Genomic DNA, 19,448 nt, shown 5'->3' on the forward strand with positions numbered 1-19,448 from the left:
CTGCTTTTTTTTTGGGGGGGACACACTTTTAAATAGTTCAATTCTCTTTTAAAGCTGAGCTCCAGATAAAGGGCCAATAGCATTAACTTTAACAAGCTCACATGACAAGCTTAAATGAGCAATGTTTATACTTATTGGGGTACTTCAAATAAAGAAGTACTGTATCATTAAAGTAGACCCAAACCCAAGATAGCATATAGTTTAAAAAGCACTGTGCGCCATAACCCTTTTTTTTTTTTTAATCAAATACTGTTATTACTTTTGTTTGCTTCTTTCCTTTAGCCTTTCCTTGTCTCAATGAATTCGCTCTACTGTTGCATGCACATTTGCTGCTTCACTTCCTGATAGTGAAAAAGATGGAGGCGCATGCGACAGGGGGCAATGCAGGAGAACAACTTTTTAATAAAAAGCTGCAGTCTTTTAAAGCGATTGTAAAGGTTTTTTTTTTTCATATATAGATATAAAATAACAAATATGTTATACTTACCTGCTCTGTGCAAGGATTTTGCACAGAGCGCCCCCCGATCCTCCTTTCCTGGGGTCCCCTGGCATTGCTCCTGGCTCCTCCTCTTCGGCGAATGCCCCCACGGAGATCCAGTTTCCATGGGGGCACCCGTGCGGGTGCGTTCCCGAGTCCCCGTGCTGCATCCATTGACACAGACAGCAGGACTCCGGCCCCATCCCTGACTCCCGCGTCACTGGATTTGATTGACAGCAGCAGGAGCCAATGGCACCTGTTGCTATCAATCTATCCAATAAGGACCCAAGACAGCGGCTGGAGCTGCTGGGCTCATGCTTGTCGCTGGAACAATCAGTTTCAGGTAAAAAAAGGGGGGGGGGCTCTGGGGGGCTGCTGCAGCACAGAAGGTTTTTCACCTTAATGCATAGAATGCATTAAGATGAAAAACCCTGAGACTTTACAACTCCTTTAAAAAAGGCTGCGCATTTAGAAAGATTAAAAGCAACTGTTGGAATTACACAAGCACAATAAAGCTTTAATGAGATTTTACTAATCTTTTTTAGATCTTCAAGTGATTGTAAAGGTTATTTTTTTTTTTTGAAAAGAACAAACATGTTATACCTGCTTTTCTTTTTCACAGAGCGGCCTAGAACCTCCATTTCTGGAGTCCCCCGCTGGCAATTTTACCTCCTCTTCTTCTTTGAGTGTCCCTATAGCAAGCCGCTTTCTATGAGGGCACTCATGCAGGCTTGATCCTGAGATGGGCTGTAGACACACACAGCCTGGCTTGGCTCAGCCCTCACTTCCTCCTCACATGATTTGACTGACAGCAACAAAAGCCAAAGGCTTCCACTGCTGCAGAATCTCCTAGAGAGAGGGGGGAGAAGAGCCGCTGAAGACAGCATCAAGATTGGGCTCAGGTAAGTGTTTAAGGGGGGGGGCTGGGGCGAGCAACTTTTGAAAGGTTTTTTTAATTTAATGCAGATAATGAATTTAATTATTAGTCACAAATGATGCAGCCCCATTCAGTAATGTGGTACAGAGGTACAAAGCTGATGATTGCTGAGTGCCTGTGCTAGTGGGATATTTGGCATCAGAAACAAGTATCTAGCCCTCTTTTTGACACTTAGATCCCTTTCACACTGGGGCACTTTTCAGGCATTTTAGCGCTAAAAATAGAGCCTGTAAAGCACTTAAAAAGCGCCTCTCAAGCCACCCCAGTGTGAAAGCTTGGTGCGGTGTTCTTGCAAGATGGGAAAAGTTGTCCTGAAAGCAGCATCTTTGTATGTATCTCTGCTCTAGCATTCAAGTGAGATACGGTACACTCTGAGCACTAATACCAGACGACAAATGAATTAGGATTAAGCTCATCATATAAGACTATATACACAACATATATAAAGGTTTGGTATTTTTGTTGTAGAAATGTCTCAACAAAATGCACAGCATATTGCATTTGAAATTCTCTAAAATAGTGTACTGAAATTCTGGGAAGAATGAAATTTAAAAAACCTTTAATATGAATTTATTACAAATATGTGTTGTTTTTTTTGGGCTGGTCAAGACAGGTGCTCTATAGGAGTTTGAAATTACTGTACTTTTATGATCCAAATTACCCTTAGAAGTCAGATGAAAAGAAATGATGAAACAATAGTATTTTTATTGTACTATACGTCAATCATGTCCTTTGTTCTTATGAACCAAAGTAACATAATATTTCTTTAGAAAATATAGATGAAAAGAAATTCTAATATAGATGAAGAATGATTGGTGGCTTTTTATATGAAGTTTGATTGACCTATATTAGTCAGCTAGTCATTTATATACCAATTTACCAATAACATAAGAGAGCTAGACTGGCACAACATTAATCTAACTTGAGTTTATTTCTTGTTGAATATTGAAATCTATACTGGTGATTTTGACCCAAGAAACACACTTTTGCTGTTTAAAGTTTGACATATATAGCATGGTTTGACATTTGAAAAATCTTTACGTCATGGCATGCCCAAACATTTGCACAAATGTGAACTGCAGAAACTATACTTTCCATCTCAAAAAAATTATTGCACAAAAGGAGCTGCTCGGAAGAAGTTTACAGTACCCTAGACAGCTACATAAGCCTCCTGATCCTATCACAAGGATCATATCATTATTATACGCATTAAAAAAAATTGTCCAGCTGACAGTACTTTTTCTCTTTAATGTAGAACAAATGAACAGACTTTTAGCAGCACAGATATTGGTTTACACTCTATTTACCAATCTTTACTATACGAAGATTATGTACACATAGTTGTGAGATTTCAACATTTTGCCAACCCCAGAAAACATTTGCAACATTTGTGACATGTCAGCATGCCCTTTTGACCATCTATATTAAAAAAGTTATACAGCACATTGCAGCTTACCAGTACTTATACTGTATGTGTTTGCTGCATTGGTTATTTTTTTCATGCCTCTTTCCTTTATAATTACCTAGTAAACCTGTGAATAAAAAAATCATATACCTGGGTGGCTACACTCTCTCCTTCACTACATCTATGGAAGAAGCCATGGTTGTCAACCAGGCTGGACTTCAAGCATGTCCTTCCCTCTTTAACTCCTTTACGGGGGGTAGGGATAGAGTCGTTTACATGAAAGAGATCAGATTGTTTTAATTTTTGTCCAGCTCATAGGAAGTGAAAATGACACTGCATATCTGAATCAATAGGTATCTGGCAATATCAACAGAGAGCAAGGGTTTCGTTAAATCCTTTTTCTCAAACCAAAACTTTTATTTTGTATCACCAAGAATGTTAAACATTCGAGTTTACCATTGTGTTTGTCTCACACATGTCTAGCTACTGTTTTTCCTCTTTTCATTAGGACATCATTGAGATGTTCTAGGACAGCGATGGTGAACCTTGGCACCCCAGATGTTTTGGAACTACTTTTCCCATGATGCTCATACACTCTGCAGTGTAGTTGAGCATCTTGGGAAATGTAGTTCCAAAACATCTGGGGTGCCAAGGTTCGCCATCACTGTTCTAGGATCCTCCTCCTTAAAAGTCAGATTATTTAACCTAAATACAGTAGGAACATTAACAGCTTGCTACAGTGCCTTGAAAAAGTATTCATACCCCTTGAAATTTTCCACACTTTGTCATGTTACAATCAAAAATGTACATGTATTTTATTAGGATTTTATGTAATATACCAATGTAAAGTGCCACATAATTGGGAAGTGGAAGGAAAATGATAAGTGGTTTTCAAATTATTTTACAAATAAATATCTGAAAAGTGTGGCATGCAGTTGTATTCATCCCACTTTACTCCGATGCCCCTAACTAAAATCTAGTGGAATCAATTGCCTTCAGAAGTCACCTAATTAGTAAATAGAGTCCACCTGTGTGTAAGTTAATCTCAGTATAAATACAGCTGTTCTGTGAAGCCCTCAGAGGTGTGTTAGAGAACCTTAGGGAACAAACAGCATCATTAAGGCCAAGGAACACACCAGACAGGTCAAGGATAAAGTTGAAAATTAGAGAAATTTAAAGCAGATTTAGGGTATAAAAAATATCCCAAGCTTTGAACATCTCACAGAGCACTGATTAATCCATCATCCGAAAATGGAAAGAGTATTGCACAACTGCAAACCTACCAAGACATGGCTGTCTACCTAAACTGACAGGCTGGGCAAGAAGAGCATTAATCAGAGAAGCAGCCAAGAGGCCCATGGTAACTCTGGATGAGCTGCCGAGATCCACAGTTCAGGTGGGGGAATCTGTCCACAGGACAACTATTATTCATGCACTCCACAAATCTGACCTTTATGGAGGAGTGGCAAGAAGAAAGCCATTGTTGAAAGAAGGCCATAAGAAGTCCTATTTGCAGTTTGTGAGAAGCCATGTGGGGGAAACAGAAAACATGTGGAAGAATGTGCTCTGGTCAGATGAGACCAAAATTTAACTTTTTGAACTAACACTGCACATCACCCTGAACACACCATCTCCATCGTGAAACATGGTGGTGAAGCATCATGTTGTGGGGATGCTTTTCTTCAGCAGGGACAGGGAAGCTGGTCATAGTTGATGGGAAGATGGATGGAGCCAAATACAGGGCAATCTTAGAAGAAAACCTGTTAGAGTCTGCAAAGGACTTGAGACTGGGGTGGGGGTTCACCTTCCAGCAGGACAGCAACTCTGAATATACAGCAGAGCTACAATGGAATAGTTTATATCAAAGCACATTCATATGTTAGAATGGTTTGGTCAAAGTACAGACCTAAATCCAATTGAGAATTTGTTGCAAGACTTGAAAATTGCTGTTCACAAACGTTCTCCATCCAATCTGACAGAGCTTGAGCTATTTTGCAAAGAAGAATGGGCCTTCCTGTACAGATCAATTTTGACTAGTGGGCATGAATTGCCCCCGATTTGTCCAGTGTTGAGGCAATTTGTGGAGGTCAGATTTCTAAAATTCATAATGTATATTTTTCATTTTTTTATCTTTCCTAATTTAAAAGTTCAGGAAGTTTATGAGATTCTCAGAAATCTCACTTATAAAATGCAATTCTCCTGAATTCAATATTCACTACACGATTTCATATTTCAGCGAATTCCTTCAATTCTATCTATTTGCTACTCCATAAATTTAACACATCATCAATATAGCTAGCCCACAGTAAAATGTTCAAAATATGTTCTTGTATCTTCATCAGTATGGAATATGTAATTATTTTACCTGTGGGATCACTTAATACAGATCCAAAGGCACTGATGATAACTTCTGCTTTTAACTGAACAACTTGATCTTCATCTTCAATCCAGTTTCCATCCTCATCTTGTTCTGTACGCACAAATTGTATACCGCTTATTTTTCCAGCTTTTATAATGACTTTGCGAGGTGACAGGAAAGGAAGAAATTCACACCTTTCCTCTTTGGCCAACTCCACCTGTAGTGCATGAAATATAATATACTAAGCACTGTGGCTGAATATTCAATGTTTACATATGATGAAGAATAAGAAAAAAGTTACAGCAAAGCTAAAGAAAGTTTGTCATTGGCATTGGCATTATTTCTATTGGCACTGACCAATAGGCATACTATATTTTACTATGCAAACATAATATCAAATACATGCCAGTTTCTTTTTTAAATAATGGGCAGTAAAAAATTACATAAAGCATCACAAATCTCAGAAGCCTTAAAATGTACAGTATATTAAAGCCAAAACATTTTTTTCTTTGGATAGTAGATGGATTAAAGCCCCTGTCAGGTGCATATCGCTAAGGATGATGGTTTTGACTGAACTTTGGCGTTGTTTAGGCATTTGTGTGAACACTCAAACTTTTGCCCTTTCGGTCCCGTTTGGCAAGAGCTTAAAATTGTATACAGTATATAATAACTATTAATACCACTTCGGCTGTGTCCTCTCTCATCCCATATGAGAGAGGACGGACTGAGGGGGAGATAGAACTGCCGCCTCTGTGCTGTTCCATGAGAGACATGCTTTCAGCTCAGAACTGTGTTGAGGAGGCAGACAACACTGATGACACTGACAGGCTGCACTGATAGGAGGCATTGATGGGCACTGATAGGAGGCACTAATGGGCACTGATAGGAGGCACTGATGGGTACTGATAGGAGGCACTGATGGGTACTGATAGGAGGCACTAATGGGCACCTATAGGCTGCAACAATGAGCATTGATAGGTGGCACTAATGGGCACTGATAGGGGGCATTGATGGGCACTGATAGGAGGCACTAATGGGCACTGATAGACTGCACTGATGAGCACTGATAGGAGGCATTGATGGGCACTGAAAGGTGGCATTGATGAGCATTGATAGGTGGCACTAATGGGCACTGATAGGCTGCACCAAAGAGCATTGATAGGTGGCACTAATGGGCACTGATATGGGGCATTGATGGGCACTGATAGGAGGCACTAATGGGCACTGATAGGCTGCACTGATGAGCACTGATAGGAGGCATTGATGGTCACTGAAAGGAAGGCACTAATGGGCACTGATAGGCTGCACTGATGAGCACTGATAGGTGGCATTGATGAGCACTGATAGGCAGAACTCATAGGCTGCACTGATGGGCACAGGGGGGCATCACTGATAGGGATTGAGCACTGATAGGTGGCACTGATAGGAGGCATTGATGGACACTAATAGGAGGCATTAATGGGCACTGATAGCCTGCACTGATGAACACTTATGGGAGGCATTGATGGGCACTGATAAAAGGAGGCACTAATGGGCACCGATATGAGGCACTGATGGGGACTGATAGAAGGCATTGATGGGCACTGATAGGAGGCACTAATGGGCACTGATATGGGGCAATAATGGGCACTGATAGGAGTTACTAATGGGCCCTGATAGGAGGCATTGATTTACACTGATAGGACACCCTTCCAAAAGTGGAAGCCCAGAGCTCGAATGGAAGGGGGGAGGAAGGGGGGCAGGGGGGAAGGGGGCAGGGGACCCATAACGGTTTCTTGCACTGGGGCCCTGAAGGTTCTAGTTATACCTCTGATTTACTCCATATTCATTAAAGTAGAGGGGTGGTATCTGAGGACCCCTCTTATTATTCCTATTCAGAAAGGGGTCTGGTATGTATGTTGGCGGGGACACTACGTTTTTTTTTCATTCTTGCTGTATGATGTGCTACAGCAATTTCACCTCAACAGGCATCATCTGGGGTGCTGGTCCCTCACAATCACTGTCTATATAGATATCAGGACCCCTGTAATGAGCAACAGCCCTGACGTTTGTTTCTAACTAGTCTGGGTTTAGGCAAGATGGCACCGCCGCGTGCGTCTCAAGCCTCGTTCTGAAAACCGGAAGTGTGACCTGGCTGTGATGCAGACTACGTCCGGGACTAAAGACAAGATGGTGTGGCCACTTGTGTTCCAGGCCTCACTGTGACCGGCCAAAACAGGACGTACCGTATATACTCGAGTATTAGTCGTTCGGAGTATAAGTCGAGGCCCTAATTTACCACAAAAAAATGGGAAAAACTTATTGACCTGAGTATAAGACGAGGGTGAGAAATGCACAGCTACTGTAAGTGGAAAAGAGAGTCAACAATGCCCATTTGCAGCCTCACTGTGCCCATTTGCATGCCTCACTGTGCCCATTTGCAGCCATAGGTCCCCCGAACTTCAAACTCAGTAGTTAAGGGTTTCTAGATGCCCCCTAGCTGCAGCCAAAATTTGGGGTCTCTGAACCCAAAGGGTCCCGAAATGATGGTGCAAGGAACCCCAAATGTGGTGTGCAAACCCAGTGGAACTAGCACCATAAAATATCCAAAGCTGGGGTTTCCAGCACCAAGTGGCTTTTCTGCAGCAAAAAATTTCATTTTCCGAACTGACTTTGGGGCCCTGTATCTCAGGGCCACTTGGTGCTAGGAACCCCAAATTTTGTGTGTAAACCCAGTGGAACTGGTACCACAACATATCTGGGGTTTCTAGCACCAAGTGGCCCCGAGATACAGGGCCCCAGAAATCGGTTCAGAAAATGTCAAGCACTTTTCTGCAGCAGAGAATGACATTTTCCAAACCGATTTTGGGGCCCCTTATCTCGGGGCCACTTGGAGCTAGGAACTCCAGCTTGGATATGTTGTGGTGCCAGTATGACTGGGTTTGCACACCAAATTTGGGGTTCCTAGCTCCAAGTGGCCCTGAGATACTGGGCACCAAAGTCTGTTCAGAAAATGAAATTTTTTGCTGCAGAAAAGTGCTTGACTGGAGTATAAGTAGAGGGGGGCACTTTCAGCACAAAAAAATGTGCTGAAAAATTCGACTTATACTCGAGTATATACGGTATCCATATGTAATAGCAAACAGTATAGAAGAGAGCCCAGAAATAATATGAAGGGCATCTTAAAGGAAAAATTAAGTGGACACAACAAAAAATAAGCATGAATATAATGTCCAACATATTTAAAAAAGAATGATGACAAATAATAAATAATATTGTTTTGATGACAAAATAATAAACATGTATTAGAAACATGAAAATGATGCCATGGCCCTAAATCAAAATTAAATTTAAAACTAAGTGTTAAAAAGTAATACCTATATGAAAAGTATATATATGAATCTATAGGTTCACTCTGAGCTGGTGCTCACACTGGTTACCTGTATGTAATACTACAATGGAAAACACATAAAATTGGTGTACCTTACAGTACATATAAGCAAATATAGGTACATAAAGACAAACAAGTACATATATGATAAAAAAATAATAAAATTGATAAAATATGTATTAAGGAAAAAAGGAAAAAAAAGAAGAAAAAAGAGAAAGCAATGATGTGCACCTAGGAAAAGATCTGTACATAAGTAAATTAACCCTGGTTAATGAAGGCGTTGATATCCCACTCTACATTGAGTCCATATGGGGAATAAGTTTGGAGCTGGTATATCCAATACGTTTCCAGACGAGAGACCCCCCTAGTTTTAGCACCCCCTCTTCATGGGGGGTGTATTTGTCAATAATGACAAATTGGGAACCTCTCAAATCCCGACCATGATGTTGTCTGTAGTGCCTGGGTAGATTATGTTTAGTATCTCCACCCTTAATCTTTGCAATATGTTCACCCACCGTTACGGAAAATGTATGAATAGTGCGTCCCAAGTATTGTTTTCCGCAAGGGCAGATGATCATGTACATGACGTGTGTGGTAGCACAGGTGCGAAAGGATTTGATAGGATAAACCTTGTTGGTAACATTGGATTTAAATTCCAAATTTTACCACAGGCATTATGTTGGCAGACCACACATTTCTTGCAAGGAAAATATCCGACCATATTATGAAAAAAGGAAGGACGTGTGGGGGGGTTGATGGTGTTAGGGGCAATTTTGGCTCGGAGTGAAGGAGCACCTCTAAAGATGACTTTTGGTCGCTCAGCTTCTAAAATATGGTCATTTTTATGGATGCCCCAATGACGGTTAATGATATTTTTAATTTCCTTATGCTGAATGGAGAATGTGGTGAGCATAGAACACTTGTAGGAATTGTCTGGTTTGCGTGGAGGTTTTGGTGTGAGGAGGGAACATCTATTTACCAATGCTACCTGTTGTATCTCAGAATTAAGTGACAGCTCATCATATCCTTTTTCCATAAACCCCTGTTTGAGGGTGGATGCTTGAGGCATCATCTGGGGTGCTGGTCCCCCACAATCACTGTCTATATATAGATATCAGGACCCCTGTAATCAGCAACAGCCCTGGCATTCGTTTCTAACTAGTCTGTGTACACTTTCGGGTTTAGGCAAGATGGCGCCGCCGCGTGCGTCTCAAGCCCCCTGAAAACCGGAAGTGTGACCTGGCTGTGATGTAGACTACTTCCGGGACTAAAGACAAGATGGCGCGGCCGCTTGTGTTCCAGGCCTCATTGTGACCGGCCGAAACAGGAAGTAGCCATATGTAATAGCAAACAGTATAGAAGAGAGCCCAGAAATAATAATAATGATATGAAGGGCATCTTAAAGGAAAAATTAAGCGGACACAACAAAAAATAAGCATGAATATTATGTCCAACATATTTAAAAAAGAAGAGGGCGTATTCACCACTATAAGAAACGATACAGAGATAGGTGGTTTATTTTTGAGGCTCAAAAATGCTATGACCTCTGAATTACATCTTCAGTGGGCTTTTTGGAACAATATATATCTGAAAACATGACTCCCAGAAGTTTAAGATGGGACGTCTATCCCCAACAGGGCGATTCAGATCTCAAATCATGGTATCAGTATTTTAACAAAGCTGGCATCAAATGTTTGGGATTTCTCAATTCTAGGAAAACTCTTAGACTTCAGGTCTTAGATAGAGAGATTAAAGATTTGAAAGATAAACTTTCATCTTTTAAAAATACTGCTGAATATAATTCCCTTTCCTCTAATCTTCAATCCTTTTTGCAAAAGGAAGATAGAGACCAAAGGAATAAAAAGCATAAAAAATATTCTTGTGATGCTGGCGATTATAAATCAGGAATGGTCTTTGGATGGCAAAAGACCTTGGCACCATCCACCATCCCTGCATCTTCTGATAATCTCGTAAATTCTACTAATGCTGGTGATATCAATCATCCCCAACTAAGACCTCCTCCTACTCCAAAAAGTAACTTACATGAACAAAGGGGCAATCCACCGCCTCCTCATAGAGGTAGACTTCAGAGTCATCATACCCCCACACCATCTCATATGAGAGGTAATAACAACTACACTAGAAGAGGAGGGAGAGGTCCATTTAGGGGAAATCAACGTGATCACAGAGCTTCCCACTATTCGGAAAATAGGGGATATGGTTATGATAATTCCCTGGGAATAAGGGATTATCCAGCACCCCATGATATAGATCCCCGGTATTATGAACACCCTTTGGTTCCTGTTCACAATAGGTTTATCCCTCTTTATGATACACGTAATGGAGGAGATTATTCACATGGGAGTAATGATTATGATCGATCCTCTCGTGATCAGAGTAATAGAGATTACACCCCCTATGCTAATCAGGATTTTCACTGAGATCAATTAACACAAAGAAGGCTCTCAGAGCCAAGAGAGGCTCTGGAGGGGGTAGGAGAATCCAGAAGAGGAAAAAGAAGGAGGACATGATAGGAAAGGGAGTATTTAACCTCAGTTCCAAATAATTAACTACGCAAGAATTGTCTATACTAGATAAAGGTCTGAAGTTTCCCCCCCCCGGAAACCTTTGGACAAATTTCACACCTTCATCGACATTCATAAATTTGTGAGAAAAATCAATATTCAAAGATATATTGCTTCCAATTCCTCCTATTCAGCACAACACTCAGAAAGAGCTGCTACTTCAGGTACTGTACACTCAGGGTTGGCTAACCCGTCTTTGTTTAGCCCACCCATACCTACGGCTCCTGCAGTTAATATTTTTAAAGACCTAGTCCTGAAAGACTTAGTAAAACTTCCCCCCAAAAAAAATTTTAACCAGTCGTTTTCCATGGAGGGTTTTAAATCACTCTGCGATAGGAAAGATTTGGTGGTCCGTCCTGCCAACAAGGGCGGGGCCATTGTCGTACTGGACCAATCAGATTATGTGAATGAGATGCATAGGAAACTCAGTTATCAAGATACATATAAGGAACTATCTAACAATCCAACTTCAGCATTTAAAAAAGAATTGAATCAACTGATCTTAAAAGGTTTTAATTCACATATTTTAAATTACAAGGAGAGGGCTTATCTTGTACCCATTGCACTTAGGATTCCGATCATGTATCATTTACCAAAAACCCAGATGCCCAATTATTAGTGGGATTGATTCAGTCACCTCCAGAATTGGTCGGTATGTGGATTTTTATCTCCAGCCTATTGTGAAACGTACTCCTTTGTATTTGAAGGATACTACTGACACTCTTATGCCCCGTATACACGTTTGGATTTTCCGATGGAAAATGTGCGATCGGAGCGTGTTGTCGGACATTCCGACCGTGTGTGGGCTCCATCTGACTTTTTCCATCGGATTTTCTGACACACAAAGTTTGAGAGCAGGCTATAAAATTTTCCAACAACAAAATCCGTTGTCGGAATTTCCGATCGTGTGTACACAAATCTGACGCACAAAGTGCCACGCATGCTCAGAATAAATAAAGAGATAAAAGCTATTGGCTACTGCCCCGTTTATAGTCCCAACGTACGTGTTTTACGTCACCGCGTTCAGAATGATCGGATTTTCGGACAACTTTGTGTGACCGTGTGTATGCAAGACAAGTTTGAGCCAACATCCGTTGGAAAAAATCCTAGGATTTTGTTGTTGGAATGTCCGATCAATGTCCGACCATGTGTACGGGGCATTAGACTTCTGGAGAATATTGAAATATAGGATGACTTTCTAATGGCCACTGCTGATGTGGCGTCCCTGTATACTTGCATCCCTCATGCCAGAGGTATAGAGGCAGTCACTCATTTTCTTCAACATGAGGGCTCCCTTACAGATCTACAGAAAGAACATGTAGTGGAACTATTAGAGTTTGCTACAATGCACAATTACTTCGGGTTTGATCAAAGGTTTTTCCTGCAACAAAAAGGCGTTGCAATGGGGGCCAAATTTGCCCCCAGCCTCGGCAATCTCTTCATGGCCAAGTGGGAGGAGGATGTCGTCTATTCTAAACACAGACCATCTCTAGTTCTGTGGGCCAGATACATAGATGACATCCTCCTCCTATGGAGAGGTACTCCTCAATCCCTAGAAGATTTCATTATGTATCTCAACAATAATGATCGTGGTATCTCAGTGTCGTATCAGTTCAGTTCTTCGAAAATACATTTTTTAGACCTTGAGATAGAGATCTGCTCAGGACAGTTTAAATTTCAGGCTTATTTTAAAAGCACAGATCGAAACAGCTTTATACCCACAGACAGCTGTCATCTTCGATCATGGCTACAATCTGTCCCTCGCAGCCAATTTCTGAGGCTGCGCAGAAATTGCACAGATGTCGACACCTATCTTGCTCAAGCATCCACTCTCAAACAGAGGTTTATGGAAAAAGGATATGATGAGCTGTCACTTAATTCTGATATACAACAGGTAGCATTGGTAAACAGATGAGACCAGAAAATAGGGAGTGGCACTGTGTTATAAAGAGAGAGTATCGGTATACAATTACCCTACTTTCTAAAGTGACAAGTGCATCAGTGCAACGATTCAATCTCACGAGTGTAAATTGGCAGTGTAATAATAAATTAATAAAAAATCAATACAATAGTGTATACTATAAATGTAAAATGATAAGTGTTAATTGGTGCAGAAAATATTATAGACTGTATATAAATACGTTGATACAGTCAGGATCCCATATAATGAACAGAAAAATCATATAATATAGACACTGATTGCTTTGTGGTGATCCATCTCATATAAAATCAACTCACTGTATAAGAATCCAAAGTGACAAGTGCAGATTGTGCTAAATAAATAACGTGGTATTCAAACCACTGTGCAGTGGTGTGCAAAAATCCTAAACAGATTAAAAATATATATAATATATTCTTGTAATAATGGGATCATGACTGTATCAACGTATTTATATACAGTCTATAATATTTTCTGCACCAATTAACACTTATCATTTTACATTTATAGTATACACTATTGTATTGATTTTTTATTAATTTATTATTACACTGCCAATTTACACTCGTGAGATTGAATCGTTGCACTGATGCACTTGTCACTTTAGAAAGTAGGGTAATTGTATACCGATACTCCCTCTTTTATAACACAGCGCCACTCCCTATTTTCTGGTCTCATTCCCTTGAGGTTACACCGAGGTGTTCCCTACTTACATAGGGGAGCAGCAGTCGTTTAAACACCCTGAAGCACAGATCCACTGATAAATAATTGGTAAACAGATGTTCCCTCCTCACATCAAAACCTCCACGCGAACTAGACAATTCGTACAAGTGTTCTATGCTCACCACATTCTCCATTCAGCATAAGGAAATAAAAAATATCATTAACAGTCATTGGGGCATCCTTAAAAATAACCATATTTTAGAAGCCGTGCTTCCTGAGTGACCCAAAGTCATCTTTAGAGGTGCTCCTTCACTCCGAGCCAAAATTACCCCTAACACCATCAACCCCCCCCACCCGTTCTTCCTTTTTTAATAATATGGTCGAATATTTTCCTTGCAAAAAATGTGTGGTCTGCCAACATAATAACGGTGGTAAAATTTGGAATTTAAATCCAATGTTACCAACAAGGTTTATCCTATCAAATCCTTTTGCACCTGTGCTACCACACACGTTGTGTACATGATCACCTACCCTTGCGGAAAACAATACGTGGGATGCACTATTCATGCATTTTCTGAAAGGGTGGGTGAACATATTGCAAAGATTAAGGGTGGAGATACTAAACATAATCTACCCAGGCACTACAGACAACATCATGGTCGGGATCTGAGAGGTTCCCAATTTGTCATTATTGACAAATACATGAAGAGGGGGTGCTAAAACTAGGGGGGTCTCTCATCTGGAAACGTATTGGATATACCAGCTCCAAACTTATTCCCCATATGGATTCAATAGAGAGTAGGATATAAACGCCTTCATTACCAGGGTTAATGTACTTATGTACAGATCTTTTCCTAGGTGCACATCATTGCTCTCTCTTTTTTCTTCTTTTTTTTCCTTTTTTTCTTAATATATATTTTTATCAATTTTATTATTTTTTATCATATATGTACTTATTTGTCTTTATGTACCTATATTTGCATATATGTACTGTAAGGTACACCAATTGTATGTGCTTTCCATTGTAATATTACCATACGGGTAACCAGTGTGAGCACCAGCTCAGAGTGAACCTATAGATTCATATATATACTTTTCATATAGGTATTACTTTTTAACACTTAGTTTTAAATTTAATTTTTATTTAGGGCCAAGGCATCATTTTCATGTTTCTAATACATGTTTGTTTATTATTATTTGCCATCATTCTTTTTTAAATATGTTGGACATAATATTCATGCTTATTTTTGGTTGTGTCCACTTAATTTTTCTTTTAAGATGCCCTTCATATTATTATTTATGGGCTCTCTTCTATACTGTTTGCTATTATATATGGATACTTCCTGTTTTGGCCGGTCACAGTGAGGCCTGGAACACAAGTGGCCACACCATCTTGTCTTTAGTCCCGGACGTAGTCTGCATCACAGCCAGGTCACACTTCCGGTTTTCAGAACGAGGCTTGAGACGCACGCAGCGGTGCCATCTTGCCTAAACCCAGAAGTGTACACAGACTAGTTAGAAATGAACGCCAGAGCTGTTGCTCATTACAGGGGTACAGGGGATATCTACATATAGACAGTGATTGTGGGGGACCAGCACCCCAGATGATGCCTGTTGAGGCGAAACGCATCGGTATTCGTTGCTGGTCCACAATTACTGTCCTACTTTGAAGCGCTTGTTATTTTATTGGAAAATGTAAGTGTAATTCTTATGTTTTTGTTCTTAATAAATATCTTTTACGGAATTACACTATGTGCCCCCCTCTTTTCCTTTCCACTCCTACGGTTTGGTTAATCTGTCTCTGGATTGAGCTTACATCTGTCCTGCTGAATCCATCATTTGGAACACCCCTCCGGAGGTTGCAGCATATGCAAGGAATAGGTGCCTCTCAGTCACCCCTAAAAGCTTGATTGGCTTGTCAGGTGTACGCCTGCACAAATCCAATCTTTCTGCTAAGAGACTGGTATTTCTGGTGGATTCTTCATGTCATTCATCACTCACCTTGATGTTTATTACAGATTACAGTGACTGTCACTTATTTGGTTATATCACATATTTTTGGGACTTATTATGACCCTTTGCGGTCCTCCATTATCATAAATGGACATTATTCTTTGAGTATTTGTCAATATCTATTCATTCATTTTTCACTTTATTATTTTTGTTATCTGATCACATTTGATATTTTTGCTATGTTGATTACCCTTATCATCATTGATATAATCTTTTAGCGCTGCACTTTTTTCACTTTTTTAAATTTTCATTTGACAGACTTGGCTCTGATATTGAATTAAACTGGGGGGTTAAGGGACTTTAAGTGAACCTGTGACCTGGTAAGGCCAGCTGTTCCATCCCTTGGGATTTTAAATGAAAATGTGGCCTGGTAAGGTCACATATTTCCATCCCTGTCATACATCAAAAAAGGGGGGGGGGGGACAAGGGGCTGGGACTTTATATGAAGCACGTGGTAGCCAAAAAATAGATGGTGGACATTTTGGATTCTTGTTGTTATGTGTTTATATTCGGATTGATTGCCACTAAATACAATTGAGTAAAACAGGTACAACATGCAACAATAGTACAGTGGTAATACAGTATAAATGGCATCATACAAACAGTATCACATATATAGCAAAACAGAATTCTTCCATAGTACTACCAAATGGTAATACAGTATAAATGGCAACATATAAGTACTGTCAGATATAGAGCAAACAAGATTCATCCATAAACCAATAAACCATAATAGTATTTGCAGAGTCTATGACTTTGTTGGTCCAAGAGAAGGGGTATACAGGTAAACTTGGTATCCAAGTAATGTATGTTGTGACCATGGCGTATGGCAGCTCTACGCGTTTCGTGGCTAGAGGGCCACTCGTCAGGAGCAAGCACAAGATGTATCTATGGGTAAGAAAGATTGCCAGTTGGTAGGATATATGCAAAGTTAAACAATGATGGGGTAACAAACCCCTACCCCAGGGTTTGGGACTTGCTGAGGTTCATGTGTTGGCTGTGTGATGCCGGGCACCAAGGGCCATCCGAACAAGTGCTCCCAACTGGGAGCTGCGGCTGACATCTCGCCCGAAGCCCCCCAACAAGCGTCAAACAGAGCAGGCAATGGGACACAGGGCAACCTGAGTGTGAGTGAAAAGGAGAATGAACCATAGTGAGACTGTGTGCAAAAGGAGGGTATGTGGAAGATGGATGAGAGGACCCAGATTGGGGAAACTAGGAGGAGGATAACAGCCGAAGGGCTGACATAAAGTAAATGGAAAAGTAGAAAAGTAGAAAAGTAGAGTGACCCACCCAAGGGACAAGGACAGTGCAGTGAAAAATGAGAAAAGAGTAGACAGTTGGCTGGTACCTGTGATAAAAGTGGGGTGACTAAAAGGAAGGAAGGAAGGAATCCTGGACTATCGTGGATGTGTGGAGGAGCCCTGAGTGCCAGAGCCGACCCGGTAGACGCCTATAAAGAGGTCGCAGCGATGATGCTGCTGACGTAGCGCCAGCGCAGAAGAGAACAGGGGGAAGAGAAGGGGGCGGGAAGGATCCGGCGACCAGCACCAGACCCAGCGCCACCATCCATCCCCCAATCTGCTCGCGAGCGTGGCCACCGCAGCCAAGGACGCAACGGCGCCCAGAGAGTGGCAATCAATCCGAATATAAACACATAACAACAAGAATCCATAATGTCCACCATCTATTTTTTGGCTACCATGTGCTTCATATAAAGTCCCACCCCCTTGTTCCCCCCCCCCTTTTTTTAGACTTGGCTCTGAAAAAAATTCACTGGGGTTCAAATTTGGCATGCAAACTTCTTTGAAAGTTGGCTGAATCCTGCTTGAATCAAACTCAGGGCAGTTCAGGTTATCTGTATTTGTATTAAAGTCCAACCAAGGAGGGTGTAAACTTGACTGTCAGGGTCCAGTGTCTTTGATGGTCATTTCAATTCACATCAGAAAAGCAAGAATAAAACAGCTAGCACTCTGAAGTAACATATACAGTAGAACAAAAAAAACAAAACAACCAAAAGTAACAAGGTGGACCATATATGACTTAGAAACCAGTATGAGATGGCAAACTGAGGTAAAATAAAGGCAACAGTGTTTTTAAAAGTCGATTGATGAATCGTGAGAACAGGCTCAGAAAAAAAAGCTCAAATCTCTAATTGTTGAAAGGCAGGAAAGGGGTGTGTTAAAAAAGAAGTCAGAGTTCTCAAAAACATAATTTATGAGACCCAAGGTAATTAAGTGACCAAGATATGCCAGGAACAAAGTTAAAAAACAGCCAGTTGGTGTAAGAGCCAGAGTTAGAGTAATGGGGGTGGGATGGTGGTGCATATTACGATACAAGTTTAACACTAGATTTGGCACTGGGAATAGGAGGATAGAAGATTTGAGGACACTGACAGAACAGAGGAAGCCTGTGTGCACTGCTATGATTGACGATAGGGTCTGATTTATGTCAGGTGCATGCGAGATGGAAGGAAGTCTGGCAGGCAGAGTTATTGATGGAAATTGCAACATAGCAGCTAAGTATGTGAATGAAAGCAAATAGTATTAAAAGAAGTGTGCATAGAGCCAGATGGGTTGAGAAATGAGGAGAAGTACTGAAGAAGGGAATGGGAAATATCTATGATGAAATTATAGGATAATGGGGAAATGAGTGTACATAGAATCAGAAAGTTTATGAAACTGGGGAAGTGCTAGAGAAAAGAGAACTAGGAATATCTATAATAAAAGAGTGAATGAAATAGGACTGGGCTATGCACTAAACTATGAATTTGGCCATGGGTGAAACAGTGATAAAGGTGATATGATGGGAGAGTAAGGGTGATTGGTGGTACAGGAAAAAAGTCAGATCAGAAAGATGGTGAAAATGTTTGGGCAATTCAAAAACAACATTAGATGCAGGACACTTCAAATATACTGTACAATGTACATTAAAAAACAAAACCAAACGTTTTTAAATCTTTTAACCAACTCAAAACTATGTCCAAGATAGCTATTTTTGTTTCTTACGCCATGATTTATTATGGCAAATATGGAAATACTGTATAATATTTATGGCTTTATTCCATTGTGTCTGATGTAAAGTTTAAAAAAAGGATAGATTTTGGGAGAACCCTGGGGGAAGTTAATGTATACAACATATAGGGAGCAGTCTTGGTGACATCATTACATTAGCGAGGAGCGCTTGAATTCATTGCAACAGCGGCATCCTCATTCAGCATCCCTTGCCTAAAATGCATGCCAGCTATGTGCACAAGTGGTAGAGCATTTGCTAATATAATTTTGTAATGTAATGTAATGTAGATATTGGGAGAACTCCAAGGAAGTAAAAAAACACACCACAGATGGAACTGCCTAGGTAACATCAGCATGTTAAGGAGGAGTCTGGACATGCACTCAGATTCCTTGCAACAGGGGCGTCCTTATTTAGCACCCTTTGCCTAAAATACATGCAATCAATGTGCACATGTAGAAGTGCATTTGCTAATGTAAGTTTTAAATCTGAATTTTTTTGTACAACTTTTGTTTATGAAGAAGGGCATACAGTGATCAAAGTTACAGACAATCTGTTTAATGTAATAGACAAACACAAAATCAATTTGTCACATAGATTAACACAGCAAAACACATTTGACTCACTGATATAACAAGTCATTTGACATAATGTTAGAACACATATGAGTAAACCACTTCAAATGAT

The 19,448-nt window shown here is 40.4% G+C and overlaps 1 protein-coding gene across 6 annotated transcripts in view; it reads right to left on the bottom strand.

Annotated features, from left to right (window-relative positions):
• DPYD (dihydropyrimidine dehydrogenase) overlaps positions 1-19,448 on the bottom strand; it is a 2,813,802-nt gene that overhangs the window by 1,414,075 nt on the left and 1,380,279 nt on the right. For all 6 annotated transcript variants that reach the window (XM_073593091.1, XM_073593089.1, XM_073593090.1 and 3 more), the window contains one exon: positions 5,186-5,396. In XM_073593091.1, coding sequence (XP_073449192.1) covers positions 5,186-5,396 — 211 coding nt within the window. The remainder of the gene's footprint in view (positions 1-5,185; positions 5,397-19,448) is intronic.

Source organism: Aquarana catesbeiana, linkage group LG07, assembly GCF_042186555.1.
Source record: "Aquarana catesbeiana isolate 2022-GZ linkage group LG07, ASM4218655v1, whole genome shotgun sequence".
Lineage (NCBI taxonomy): Eukaryota > Metazoa > Chordata > Amphibia > Anura > Ranidae > Aquarana > Aquarana catesbeiana.